Genomic DNA, 15,284 nt, shown 5'->3' with positions numbered 1-15,284 from the left:
AATAAAACCATCACTCTGAAAATGCATTTCAAAACAAAAATGCTCAATCTCTTACATTTCTAAACAAAAAGCAATGCACATGTGGGTGCAAAGCAACTGACAGAGAAATATTGAAGTTTGCTTTCTTGTCTTGAGACATACACATACCTGGGGAGTTTCCATTTAGAGTAATGACTTTGCTTTATTATTATGTGGTAGATTGATGGAATAATTATCTTCATACAGCATCACCATTTCAGGTTGAATTTGTAAGGAGATTTATATTTCTTAGCACAAAAACTTGAACTGTAAAGGATCAGGTGTATCTCTCTAAGAATTCAGTTCCCTTTCACTAACAATTTCATGCCTTGGAGTTTATCTTAACAATATGCTTGCAGGTATTTATTGCGCATTGTTTGCAGTAGCTAAAGAATGGAAATAACCCATTTGTCCATTATGGAACGCCTACAGAATAGTATGTAGCCACAGAACAATGAGGAAGCTCCAAGTGCTAATAAAGATCAGTTGGAGCAGGGGTTGTAGCTCAGTGGTAAAGCAGATGCTTAACAGGTATGAGGTCCTGGGTTTAATCTTTAAAACAAACACATACACACACCACACACCACACACACACACACACACACACACACACACAAATCAATTGCCAACCTGTATTAAGTGAAAGAAAAAAAAGAAATCTGTATATGGTCACTCATATACACTTATGTACTTTGCATGGGCATTTTGCTTATATGTAAACAAAATATTCATTTTACCTACCCAAGAAACAGGTAATGTGGGTTGCCTCTGAGAAAGGAACTTGGTAACAGGTGAGAGGAAAACTTTTCAAGATTTATACTTTTTAACCTGTCGAATTTTGAGATATAAATTTGTGTATTCATCAAATACATGTTATTAGGTCTTTAAAAATAAAGGCAAGAAAAAAGTGAAAAGACTAGAATTAGATCAAATAGAATACATCAAATGTTAGCTTATCTTCTCTAGAGAAATAACCTGTTGATTTTAAGAGTACTTATCTCCATCTTTTAAAATAAATTTCCATTTCACTCCACTAAAATTTTCACCTTGCAAAAAAGTATGTCCTTGGACCAATAAAAATTAATATGCAGTAGGCAGAATAAATAAGCATAAACTAAAGAGTGGTGTGCTGCAGTTTATTATTTGGGAAGTAAGTGGAAGCATTGGCTTTGATCGTTTGATAGGGCCCTTCTGCCAAATTTTAGGATTTAGTGCATCTATATAGAAAGTTAACCATCTCATAATGGGAACTTCAAAGACAAAGAGAAAATATTTAAAAACCAACCAGAATAGAAAAGCCCATTACCTACAAAAAAGAGAACAATTAGACTGACAGCACACTTCTCCACAGCAATAATGGGAGATAAAACATAATGGAATAACATCTTCAAGATGCTGAGGAAAGTAACTTCAAATTCATTACACCACTAATCTATCATTAGGAATGGAAGCAAAACAAAGAATTTTCAATGATCAAGAGAGCTTAACAGTCATATACCCCTGAAGAAAGGAGGATACACTTCATGAAGGACATTTAACTTGAAGGCAGAAGTTGGATAAAAGAAGCAATGAATATCACATATACATTTAAACATATGTAGTATGTATTTTAAACATATATATGCTTATACATGTGTATATAAGTGAATATATAATCACATCTTAATAGTTACTGATTTTTAAAATTAATAAGAACCACAAATTTAGTAGACCTTAAAAACAAGTTGAAATAAAATGTTAGTGATATTTTATTTAGATAGGAGAGGCACTTGGAATTATAATATTCTAATTCTTGTATTGATTGGGAGAAAATGATGAGGTTAATTTTATAGTTTTTAAGTCAAGTATGCATGCAAAAGATTTTACATTAACTCCTTTAAAAAGGAAGAAATGAGGGAAGGAGAGAAGGAAGGAAGGAAGGAAGTTTTTCTACCATATAAGGAAACCTTCCTATATCGCGGAGGGATTAAAAAAAAAAAAAAAAGAAAGTTAACCATCTCAGATTTTAACTAAGAAGTATGAGGTTTGCCTGTAACCCCACCACTTAATGTTATTAACAGAAATGGAAGCGGAGTGTTTATTTCTGACATCGTGAAAGGTGGAGCTGCAGACCTGGATGGGAGGTTGATTCAGGGAGATCAGATCTTATCTGTGAATGGAGAGGACATGAGAAATGCCTCTCAGGAGACGGTGGCCACCGTCCTCAAGGTGAGTCCCTGGGCTGCCATGCCTGATTTTTCTGTCCTCTTCACCTCATTTTCTGAATGATTTCTCTGTCCATGAGTACTTTCATCAGAAGGGAGAAAGAAAAGAGGTGAATTAGAATCTGGTCCTTTTCTGTGCATGTGGGAAGCCATGACGTGAATGCCACTGTGTCTAGAACCGTCACTCCGCTAGGCTTTTGGGTGATGGTGTCTCGGTTGTGCCTTTTGCCTTCGCAACTCTTTCATGACTCTGGCTGCAGAGATGAGTAGAGGTTCCGCTCTGGTGATTGACAACCTGATGCTACTGCTTTTCATTTCTGTTCCGTTCTTGTCTTCCCAAGTGTGCACAGGGGCTTGTGCAGCTCGAGATTGGAAGACTCCGAGCCGGTTCCTGGGCCTCCTCGAGGAAGACATCGCCAAACAGTCAGGTGGTCCATGGCTTCGAAGCACACTGACTCCCTCTCCTGCTCCCGCTGGGGGAAAGTTCCTCATTTCATAAACAATTGTTAGAATAATGTCTAATATTCAGCGTGTTCACAACGCCAAGTGCAGTGTGTTTTCATGTGTTTGAAATAAAAATGAAAGGTGGGATGGAAATTCATTAATCCCTAGATTTTTCTCTCCTTAATTGCCTGCAAATGTTTCTTAGAACCCTTCCTCTCCCTCTGTTAGTCCTATATTGCCTAGGCACACAGCTGTGTTTACTTAAAAAAAAAAAAAAAAGGCAACATCTGGTAGCAATTTGACCCTCATTAGCACAACATTGTTCTATTCATTCAATTAAATATTGCTATAAAGTTAACTTGTGAATAGCCCCTCACACATGCTGAGGCCATTTAATGGCATAGTCCTAGGAGAATGAAGTGTGGGGGTTTCTCCCGGGGGAGGGAGGCCTTAGTGGGTGATATTTTGTGGGTTAGCAAACAGCTTGTGTTTATGTACAAGGCTGATGTAAGTGCCACTTTCTTTAAACAAAGTATATTTCACTGTATTTTTTTCTGTATAATGGCTGATACAATCAAGATTGCAGACTGTATGTTTAGTCCCATTGATACAAAGTGCAGCCATACAAACTTGCATGTGTGCCCTTGGTCTACTTGTGGACAGGCCTTTGTTTTGAAGTTAAAAACATGGCTTTTAGTCCCTCCTTGGTCACCTTTGACACAGAGCCTCTCCCAGACCTTTGTTCAGAAGATGCTCTGATTTTGTTAGCACAGTAGGTGCTTCCAGAAGGATATTAGCTATCCCAAAATGGACATGGAAAAATATTGTTCAGATGGGCTCACAGACAGACTGGCCTGTCATTTCTGGCATACATAATGGGCAGCAAATATAGGAAGAAAGATGTGGTGCTGCTGTGGAATCCCATGAGTGACTAGTTGGTGATGTTTCTGACCATGCCTGTATAGACAGTGGGCACTGAGGGTGCAAGTAGTTGTCTCAGGCCTCTCCCTGAATGGAAGACTCATGTTTGTTGAATGATTTCATTAAAGCCTCATTGTACACAGGAGACTAGAACGCAGAATGAACCACTCTGGAAATGAGATTTTTCTTCTTGCCAGATTATGAGAGAGCTATAGAGGAGGTTCCACTGGGTATCACTTCTAAAGGAGTTTGAGGGGAAAAGATTGCAACCTAGACAGAGTAGTATGCAAAGGCCCACTGAGGTAAGGGGAGGTTGTGTGTTTTAAGAGAAATTTGGAATGACAGCTGGGATGGTAGGAAGAGCTAGATTTCTGACTTTCTTGAGGAAAATATGTGAGCATCATCATAATTGATATATAAGTTATCAGATTTGAAAACCTGGGACAAAGTGTCAAATACATTTTTTTCTTTTTTCTTTCTTTTTTTTTTTTTTTTGGAAGGGAGGGGGGCAGTAGTCCTGGGGATTGAACTCAAGGTCTTACGTTTGCTAGATAAGCGCTCTACCACTGAGTTACATCCCAGCCCTCAAATGCTTCTCCCTAACTTTCTTGCACAGAATTTTTAGTTTAGAGGATAGAAATTTAATTCAATGTTTTTAAAAGTGTATTTTGTCATCACCTTGTCCTTCTAATTATGGGTGAAATATATGAGAATCCACCCTATTTGTAGGATTGTAGTTGACTGTGAAAAGGAACTGTTTTCCATTATCATGAGTCAAAGCCCATGACCCTGATGGAGAAAAAGAGGATTCCATTCCCAAACGTGTTCACTTCCAGACCTATTGAGCGCAGTCAGGACCTTCCAGGGGCACAGCTTTCCTTCTGAGCAATTATAAGGTAGAGAGAAAGATGCCACCTGTTGGGGATTAAGGAGAATTGTAACTCCATAAAGTGGGTTTCTCAGGAGAGAGCTTGTAGCCTTTGGGCCACTGACACTCTTTAAAAATGGGGTTTTCTGCCATTCTGAAGAGGAAAGTAGGTATTAAGAAAAATCTTGTTGAGATAATCAGAGAAATCCTTTCCTCATGTAACTGAGGGAATACAGCCAGACAAGTCCAAATTAATAAAGGCCTTGGTAAATACATTATTCTGAGATTGTTTGGAGGCAGGAGTTACAATGTGCTGTACTTCCTTAATGTATCCATCCTCAAGTGTGCTAATATCTACAATTTACATTGAAATGAATTTTTTAAAATGAAGGAGTCATCTGAGTGAAGTGGCACATGCCTGTAATCCCAGCGGCTAGGGAGGATGAGACAGGAGGATAATGAGTTCAAAGCCAGCCTCAGCAACAACGAGGCGCTAAGCAACTCAGTGAGACCCTGTCTCTAAGTAAAATACAAAATAGGGCCGGATTTGTGGCTCAGTGGATGAGTGCCCTTGAGTTCAATCTCTGGTACAAACAAACAAACAAATAGATGAGTCAATTGATGAATAGATGATGTGAAATAAAGAAAGTATAGCTGGTGCAATAGCCTGGATGCCTGGACAACTTAGCAAGACCTTGTCTCAAAAGTAAAAAATGAAAAGGGCTAGAGATGTTAGCTCAGAGGTAGACTGTCCTTGGGTCCAATCCCAGTACCATCACACACACACACAAAAAAAGAGGGGCTTGGGGAGAGAAAATATAGCAAATTTTCAATTATGGAATCTAGGTAATATGGATATGGATATCTGTAATTCTTCCAATCTTTTGATGTATTTGAAATTTTTCATACTTAAGAAATGTTAAGATATTAAACATCTTGTACCATAGAGTTGAAATGAATCAGATTATAATGTATCAATTGATAATAGTTATTTTAGGCTTATCTTAAAATGTCAATGCAGTTAGACATGGTTTTCGATAATTTGGTATGGAAAATATTCATTATTAATGAAATAGTTTATGTTAGAGAGGGTCTTCACTATGTTTTGAAATTTTATTAAGAGTCATTAGCCATAAATGACTATGTATTGTAGACCTTTAATATTTATTTAAATGACTAAAAGTTCAGGTAACATAGTTACAGCAGATTAGATTAAATTACTAGGGAATTTTTTTGAGAAAAAAGTAATATATACCTAAAATAAACCTTTTTCCCTTTGTATTTGCTGCTTTCTCCTACAATCAAGGGCTCCATGTGGTCAAATGTTTGTTAATTGAGATTTTTATCATAGTTGTTTTAGCAAAATACATAAGACAGTTTGGGTAATCTGAGAGTACATGCTGATTGTAGCCACAAATGACACATTAGCTGGCCATTATAAACACTATGTGGCAACCAAGGAAAATGTTTTTGATTTTATGTGGAATAAGGGGAGCTCAAATGATTGCAGTTTTTCTCCCCTGATTGAAATCACATATAAAAATACATATAATAGAGGAAACAGTGGAGGAAAGGATCAGATGGGACTGGGCTTTAGTGGTGAAAGATTGGGTATGAATATTTTAGTTGTCTGTCTTGGCCTCTTCAGAATTCTGTTTCATGGCTCTGATGACTTCAGCAACAGGCTCACTAATGATAATCATGAATTGTCAGGGTCAAATCAGCATCTGCCCTCAGTGACCACTGGTTCTCCTTTTTAGGGGGATCCGCACGGCACACATAGCAGCTGTCGGCCTTCCTTGGCCCCTGTCATCGCTGGCCTACAGAACCTGGTTGGCACCAAAAGAACTCCAGATCCTTCCCAGAGAAGTTCAGGTATCATGTGGACACACCACCAGCCGAAACTTCCTGTTACCCAGTTTTTTAAAAAAATATTAGGATTTTTTAAAAAAATCTTGTCTTTAAATGTTGAATATGAGTTTAGCCACATAAGCCACCTTTTCAGAAAGGTCTATCCTAGCCAGAAGAGAACCCTAAAGATTCCTGTTTGGAGTGTGCCCTTAAGAGTACACAGATCACATGAACTACAGAAGCAGAACTAAAGTGCATCAAAAAGCACAGCTATTGGGCTGGAGGTGTAGCTGAATGGTGGGGCGCTTACCTAACATGCACAAGACACTGGGTTCAATCCTTAGTACTGTAATAATGAGGAAAGTGTGTGCAGCTCTTTGCAAAGTGAATAATAAATTACAGGTCATTAGGGGGAGGTCAGAAGTGCACATGGCCAACTGGGCACAGTGGCATATGCCCCAAGCCCTGCAACTTGGAAGGCTAAAGCAGGAGGGTCACAAGTTCAAGGCCAGCCTCAACAACTTAGTGAGACTCTGTGTCAATAAGTAAAAAGGGCAGGGGATGTGGCCCAATGGTATCATGCCCCAGGGTTCAATCCCCAGTACTTGGGGAGGGGCAAAGGAGGGTGCATATTCCATTGGGGACATAACAGACACAAGGGTCTTGGTGAGTCTTTCCTTGGGTGGAGGGCTAGCTTTGATTAGGGTAGAAAAGTGTACAACCAAGTACTCCTGGGGCTCACCTCCCAGCCCTGATCACCGTGCTTCAGGCAGCGCTACTGCAGTCCAAATGATGATGGCCACATCTATCTCAAATGGAGAGCACTTCCTTAAAATAAAGGACAGAGCCCTGTGGGCTTGCTGCGAGGCTGAAGTGGAGAGCAGGGAAAGCCTGCAGGCCCCAGCATCCTCTCTTGAAAGGACTAGAAAACAGTGCCATTTTTTGTGAAAGAGTATTATATATCCTAAATGTATTGTCTCTGAATTTTACAAAGTTAATGGTCTTGCTTCTTTATTTATATAGGCACAGATATGGGACCAAGGACTGTTGAGATAATCAGAGTAAGTGATTTCACTGTTTTTAATAATCTCAAGATTAATTCCTCTACTTGAACCTCTTAGATCAAAAGCCATGCTTAGGAATTGGGGGGCGTGGCTCAGTGTTAGAGCACTTTCCTAGCAAGCACAAGGTCCTGGATTCAATCCCCAGCATCACCAAAAGAAATGCCATGCTTCTTAATTAGGGTTTTTATGTGTTGCTAAATTGCCCTTTTGAGAAGATTGCATAAGATGCATCTCAGTTTATAAACTTGTTACACTAGGAAATAATTAAAAATTTTTGACTGTGTTATAATCATAGTAATCAACCACAGTAAGGTAATGTCCAGCGTGACTGTTCTCTGAACTCTCTCATATCTCTGTTGAGGAGTGCTATGTTTATTCATTTGTCTGTATTTGTTTGTGGGGGGTGCTATAGCATAATGCCACAGACTGTCTTCAACAACAGAAATCTATTTTCTCATGGTTTCAGAGGCTAAAGTCCAAGGTCAAGGTGCCAGCAGTTTTGGTCCCCCTCCCCCCCCGGGGCCTTCTCAGTGACCTCTCTGTCTCATCATCCACCCCCATTTCTCTCCTATGTCCTAACCTATTCTTTCACAAAGAGACCATGGAGTCAGCATCCTCATAAAGACAAGGGCCCACCCAACCCCTTCATTTTAAAGATCTCTCCAAATACACTCACATTTGGGGGCACTGGTACTTGGGCCTTCAAAATATGAGTCTTAAGGGAAATACAATTTAGTCCATAACATTAGCTTTATGATCAACCTCAACTCTCTCATCTATAGAATGGGGATGATAACACTGACTTCCCTTGAATGCCCATATAGTTGTGTGGACTAAGTGGGGAAATGCGCATGGTATAGTATACCGTGAATGCCCACAAAGTGGCATGGGTTATTATGGTCACTGTTGGACTAAGTCAGTCTTATTTGCTTCCAGTATCTTTTCACCAGAGCAGTGACTCAGATTATCCAATGATGGGGAAGTTAAATGTACCAAAAAGCACATAATTATGGATCAGTTAAGGACACATTACAATGGAGTTAAACCCAAATTATTTTATAAATTTCTCATCATTCCAATATTTTAAAAACATTTGATATTTCAGTCTTTTGTTTTTACAGGCTTCTCTAATAAGTCCTGCTTATACCACCCCTATTCTCCCACACAGTGTCCAAGCACACATCATAATAAAATGTCCAAGCACACATCATAATTTGGTACACAAGACTTGACTATGGGCACAATCAGGAAGTATATGTAACACACAGATGCTGTGACAACAGGATGTAAGCTACCTGTGATGAGAGGGCAGCATTGCCGTCATCCTGAATTACAGGTGTGACATGGCAGCACTGATATTAATAACAAAGTATAGGGGGCTGGGGTTGTGGCTCAGTGGCAGTACCCTTGCCTAGCATGTGTGAGGCACTGGGTTCAATTCTTAGCACCACATATAAATAAACAAAATAAATATTTTTTAAAGTAAATACTATTTTTTAAAATTTATAATACATATGATGTAAGGTTTGGTTTGGTGAATTTTTGTTTGTTTTTTTGTGCTGAGGATTGAACCCAGGGCCTCATGCACGCTAGGCAAGCACTCTGCCACTGAGCCACTCCCCCCAGCCCTTTTTATATTTTATTTTGAGATAGTATCTCACCAAATTGAAGAGGTTAGACTCGAACTGGAAGTTCTCCTATCTCAACCTCCCAAGTCACTGGATTATAGGTGTGTGCCTCTGTACCCAACTTAATCTGTGTATATATTTAAATGATTAATTTAAACTACAGAAGCCTTGCAGTCATCCAGTCCCTTTTATCACACCACCACTGACATTTAGACCAAATTTGTCATATGTTCACATCTTTATAAATTGTTTTGATTGTATTTTTGTTTTATAGTGCTAAGGATCAAACCCAAGGCCTCATGCATGCTAAATACATCTAAATAAACAGATAAACAAATAAATAAATTTTGCTTTCAGCTGTCCTTTATATTCTAAAGGACATCAAAAGAAAATTGGTCACATTTTTCTGGGTTTTTGCAGGTTGAGTAATTTAGTATTTTACCCTGAACCTTATGAGTATTACATTATTCTAAAGGACATCAAAAGAAAATTGGTCACATTTTTCTGGGTTTTTGCAGGTTGAGTAATTTAGTATTTTACCCTGAACCTTATGAGTATTACATTGTATGGATGCTAAAAAATGCTGATGTTTTAGCTATCATAATATAAGTTCCACCTGGGGATGTGGCCCAGTGATAGAACATTTGCCTAACATGTGCAAGGCCTTGAATTCAGTCCCCAGCATGGCAAAACAAAATCCCACAAAAATGCAGAATGCAAGTTCCATCTCACCTTTTGTAGGTGGTGGTTCAAATCCTAGTTATGTTCTAGAAACCATGCTATGCCTGTTTGTGACCGTCCCACACATACGTAGCTTAGAATTGAGCCTGAGAATTTTGTGAGTTTATTTGCAGAATTGGGAGTCCCAGCTTTCCAGCTCTTTCCATGCTGGTTTTCCTGCCTTATTCCCCAGCCACCTGAAGATCCTTTTCCTTGTTCCTCTAGCCAGAACTTCAGCCGTTCACCCCACCTTTTGCACTCCTTGACAGGGAACCACCCTCTGGGCAGAGCTTCCAGGAGAATGTTCTCATTCCCCCAAGTTCTCATTCACCACCACAATTTAATTGGTTTCTTTACATTTCAGAGGCTTCAGGTAGTTGTTCTTTATACTTTTGACAAGACTTCATTGTAATGAGCAGAAGAGACATGTGTATGCCACCTCGCCAGAACAGGGGCTTGTCATTTGTTGTTCTAGTGATTTGGAAAATATTAATCCTGTGGTACAAATAAGTCTAGAAGCCAAGTCTCTTCCCCAGAGTCCATCTTAGGGAGCACTTTCTGTAACATTTTGCTTCCCTCTCCAAACTGTTGTCACAGCAGTGGGTGTCCCCTAAGATCCTTTGTTTTAATGCAACTGCACAGCTCTTCTGGAGCCAAGTGTGTTTGTTCACACCCAGAAGAGCATATGTGTGGCAGTTTAATCATAAACACCATATGAGAGCACCCTTGCCAAGGCTGCCTCAGAATTGGCCACTGTACTGAGCAGTAGCTTAGGTTTTTGTTTGTTTTTAAATTTACTCCCACCATTGCCTTTTCTTGAGCCTTTTCTGTAGGCCAGAACCACACTCCATTTAACCCTCAGCCATCGCTGCAGTCTTCTTCCCATTTTGTACGAAGAGGTGGGAATCCTAAGAGAGTGACTTCTCCAAGACCCTGCAGCTAAGCGCTAGAATTGAAATCTCGGTACCTCTGACTCCAAAGGCCCCGTGCTTAACTCACATGTTCTCCTGGCCTCCTGTGTCACGGAGGGGTTTTGTTCAACAGCATTTGGGGGACAATCAGGTTGTGGCTTTTTACTGAACATTCAAGTGTTCTGTTTTCTTTCTTTTTTAGGAGCTCAGCGATGCCCTTGGAATCAGTATTGCAGGAGGAAAAGGGAGTCCCTTGGGAGATATCCCTATATTTATTGCCATGATTCAGGCCAGCGGAGTGGCCGCACGTACACAGAAGCTTAAAGTAAGCAAGAGGCGGACTGGATTAAGGGCTGACGGCACGGCACATGATGGGGTAGGGGGAGGAAGGTGCAGCCACGGGGACCTCGTTGAAACTTGGAATCCAAAAGCCATCAGAGACCTGTGCTGAGGGCAAAATGCAATAGAGAAACTTTAAACCTGAGATCATTAGGTCCCTGGGCATATAAAAATGTTATTGTTTGTATCAAAGCTTCTCCATAAAAGAAGAAATTGCAGCCCCTTTGCAAACCTCCCCAAACCCATTTTAGCACTCCATTCTACTCAAAATTGGTTTTTAGCTCAGAGAGACTTGACCTTAGAATCTTCCCCCAACCAAAAGAATCAACATTTTTATGATTTTTTTTCCTTTTCCACCTTAATCTTAACTGAAGTAGAAAAATAAAGCAGAAAATATTTGGCTCCCTCATTAGAGCTTTATTGAACAGTTAATTTGTGCACCCCACTATTACTGGCAAGTGGAGGTATGAAACACCACAATTCCCAAAACACAAAAGTGACCTACTGTGCCTTTCAGCAATCAAATCTGACCCCCTTCTTGTTTCTCCAATTCATCTATATTTGGGGAAAGCCATAAAAATTCCTCGTGCTTCTCTAACAGGCATACACACAGTCGAAACACAGAGTCGTCACAATAGCCACAAATGGGAAATATGACTTACAAAGAATTTTCAGCATTCTTCTCAAATTTAATTTTTTTTAATGATAGTGATTTTCCACCACTTTTATATTTCCAGGTTGGAGATCGGATTGTCAGCATTAATGGGCAACCTCTGGATGGGCTGTCTCATGCCGATGTGGTTAATCTGCTGAAGAACGCCTATGGGCGCATTATCCTGCAGGTACTGTGATCAATGGGACGTGCAGCTGCGCGAGGCAGATAAGTGGAGGGCAGAAAAGATTGAGCGTCACTGGCAGTAGGCATCACCGCCCAGCGGGGTGGCTGCTGATGTGAATTATGAAGGTTGAAAGCAAGAAAGTATTATTTTTATTCAGAAATTCTGTAATGCCACCCGTACAGGCAGTGAGCATGATTATATGAAAGCATAACAAGGGGAGAGAAATTACTCTTTGCTTCACATGATAAATCAACAAGGCTTTTAATTTCCAGCATTCTTTTGTAAATCCAAGTTTGCAAGAAATAGGAAATGATTTCCTTTTTTATATCCAAAGACTGTACTAGACTGTCCAAATGCTGTTTCTTCCTGTCCTTCTAAAGGAGAAGAAGAATACAATACTGTTTTTCCAGTAGCGTACATGATTGCCAACATGGTTAAGCTCTTGGTGCATGGTGGTCATCAATTAAGGCGGACAGTTATTGATCAGCTGTGGTCCCCACGAGTATTGTCCAGAGGCACAGAGAAATGTACCAGGAAGTCAAAGCAAAGTGTACCATTAATTACCTCCACTTATGTTTCAGCTGTCTAGAGGCAGCATACTGTCAGCAAGTTTCATTAGTGAGCATCCCCAAATACATAGGATTGTAATCACCACTATTCTGCAGGGGTAGTGTAAAATGGTTTATAGGTAAAAAAGATCAAAACCCACCACCAGCCATTCAGATAAGTCTAACCTTAAAATAAGAAGCTTGGATTGAAAACCCATTCCATTTGGGAGAACCAGTTTGTGGTGTTTAAGTTTGACGTCTGAGTGATGCAGGCCCCAAGTGCTAAGGCAGATGTTAAAAACCGCAAATGGCGTTAGCATGTATGAGGGAAATCACGAAAATACTGTCATTGGTTTCAAGGGAGTTTATGTGATAGACCCAATATTAGTTCAAGGGAATTTATATGGTAGGCCCAGTCTATTATTTGGGTCTCCAAGTTTCTGTTGAATGCAAAGCAGAACACTGTGTGGACAGGCCTGGTTCTGTTTCTCCTCAACTCCTTGTTGCTGTTCTCACTTTCTGTGGGAACTTAGGTGTGTAGCTGCCTCATAGTCCTCCCTCCAGCCCTAGAGAACCCTTTGCTGGTTTGCTGTACTCCCTTGTCCTTCGAGTTCTACTGACCTCTAGAGGCACGCATCACAAGTGCAGTGCCTGAGCTTCAGAGTTGTCAGTCACAGGGAATGTAAGAGAACATCACCTCCTGTGGGAACCACAAGAAAAGTCTCTTAGCAAAATCTGGCATTGTGGGTATTTTCACATGCTGCTATAATTTGTTCAGCTCTACCTTGTTCACAAAGAATTAGGAAAACACAATTTGAGTCTGGGGTGTAGTTGAGTGGTAAAGCACATGCTAGGCCCTGGGGGTCTAATCCCAGTACCCCCACACACATACCCCCCAAAACACATAGTTTAAAAGTAAAATATTAGCTAAATTTTTAAAAGTACCTGAAATGCAAATGAGCTCATGCTAGACATTTTGGCTTATGCCTGTAATCCCAGCTACTCGGGAGGCTGAGACCCAGGTAGAATCACAAGTTCAAGGCCCCCCTGGGCAATTTAGTGAGACTCTGTCCCAAAATAAAAACTTAAAAATAAAGGACTTGCATCCAGGCACAGTGGTGCATGTCTGTAATCTCAGAGGCTCATGAGTCTGAGGCAGGAGGATTGCAAGTTCAAAGCCAGCCTCAGCAATTAGCAAAGCTCTAAGCAACTTAGCAAGAACCTGTCTCAAAATAAAAAAATTAAAAGGTCTGGGGATGTTGTTCAGTGGTTAAGTACCCCTGGGTTCAATCCTTGGTTCCAAAAATATAAATTAAAATTAAAAATAAAGGGCTTGGGATATAACTCAGTAATAGAATGCCTGTGGGATTGATTCCCAATACCACACATGCGCGCACAAATGCGCACGCGCATATGCGCACGCGCGCACGCGCGCATACACACACACACACATTTTCCCATGTAGATTTAACACTTCATTTCAACCAAATTGCCACTATTAACTTACTTTTGAAAGAGTTCCTTCTTTTTTCTATTTCTGTATTTTAAGAAGATGATGAAGTGTGATTTCAGAATGTTCTCTTGTTAATCTTGTGAGCTGTTTTTATTTTGTAACATGTGCTATTAAAAAAATTATGGAATCCTTTGAGATTTTGACAGTTGTAATCTTCACACTTACGGGTACAGAGCATATGTGCTCCCCAAGGCTTTAGACACAAACCCAGGAAACTCGTGTCCCGCATCCAGCGCCTTCCAATTGCTCCGTGTGTTTGTTTTAATTAAAACTGTGCATGGAGTAATTCCAACAATACAGTTATCACAGCTGACTTGTCATTGGGCAGTTACTTTTATCCTTAGGTGGGCCAGTAAACTGGCAGAGCAGCAGGAAAGGTCAGATAATTGTGTCTTGCAAAGCAGTCAGCAAATGCTGGTGGCAACAGGGAAGACTAAGGACTGGGTCAAAAGGCTGCAGGGTGGAAGAGATGAGTGGGAGAGATAGCCATCATGTCTGAAAGCTTCTCCCCAGAGTTTAAATTGCTAATGCTAAGCCAGGCATGGTTGCATATGCCTGTTATCCTAGAGATTTGGGAGGCTAAGGCAGGAATATTGCAAGATGGAGGCCAGCCTAAGCAGTTTAGCAAGACTGTCTCAAAAAAATAAAAAGTATTATGGACGTAGCTTAGTGGTAAGGATCCCCAGGGTTCAATCCTCAGCATGTAAATGAATGAATCAGTCAATCAATAAACAGTAGATAATTCTGCCCTTGAAGTCTGATGATTTCTTCTTGCCAATTATATATTGATCAATGACATTGATTTGGCCTTTTTAAATGTTCCCAATTTTATTTGCTTCTGTAGTTTGATAATTTGTCTCATTCAATTATTTTGTCTATGAAATTACTGTAAAAACTTTAGATAGACTCAAATAAGCCATACTCTGCTAGAAAATTGTTTTTGTTTCTGTTTTTACGTCTTTCTTTAGGACATGGGAAAGAAAAGAACATATTAGGAATTTTTTTGTTTTTGTTTTCATGGAATCAGGGATTGAATCCAGGAGTGTTCTACCACTGAGATACACCCCAGCCTCATTAAGTTGCCCAGGCTGGCCTCCAACTTGTGATCCTCCTATCTGAGCCTCCCAACTGTCTAGGATTACAGAGGTGCACCACCACACCCAGTGGCATCTTTTTTTCTTTTTTTAATCAGCAATATTTTACTTAGAAAATTCCTTTAGGATATACTTCAACAAATGAGCAAAACAGGAATGAAGGAAGCCAGTAGCTGCAGTGCTGGAGTGCATTAAAATTTCTGGATGACAGCTGTGTGGAAGGCAAAGAGAAAACATAGGCAACCGGAACAGGAGGAAAGGGGGGCTTCAGGAAGGGTTACAAAGGAAAAAGAGGGACAGATTGTCTAATATGTGTAACGGG

At 40.1% G+C, this 15,284-nt stretch overlaps 1 protein-coding gene across 6 annotated transcripts in view; it reads left to right on the top strand.

Annotated features, from left to right (window-relative positions):
- PATJ (PATJ crumbs cell polarity complex component) overlaps window positions 1-15,284 on the top strand; it is a 346,985-nt gene that overhangs the window by 310,833 nt on the left and 20,868 nt on the right. For 5 of the 6 annotated variants that reach the window (XM_081306348.1, XM_081306345.1, XM_081306347.1 and 2 more), the window contains 6 exons: window positions 2,079-2,226; window positions 2,564-2,650; window positions 6,216-6,330; window positions 7,330-7,367; window positions 10,832-10,954; window positions 11,706-11,810. In XM_081306348.1, coding sequence (XP_081162474.1) covers window positions 2,079-2,226; window positions 2,564-2,650; window positions 6,216-6,330; window positions 7,330-7,367; window positions 10,832-10,954; window positions 11,706-11,810 — 616 coding nt within the window. The remainder of the gene's footprint in view (window positions 1-2,078; window positions 2,227-2,563; window positions 2,651-6,215; window positions 6,331-7,329; window positions 7,368-10,831; window positions 10,955-11,705; window positions 11,811-15,284) is intronic. The other variant, XM_081306346.1, reaches the window with a different exon arrangement.

The sequence above is a fragment of the Spermophilus citellus genome (genome assembly GCF_964194105.1).
Source record: "Spermophilus citellus genome assembly, chromosome: 9".
Lineage (NCBI taxonomy): Eukaryota > Metazoa > Chordata > Mammalia > Rodentia > Sciuridae > Spermophilus > Spermophilus citellus.
The sequence above is the reverse complement of the archived record's forward strand: the minus strand, read 5'-3'. Positions and strand labels throughout refer to the sequence as shown.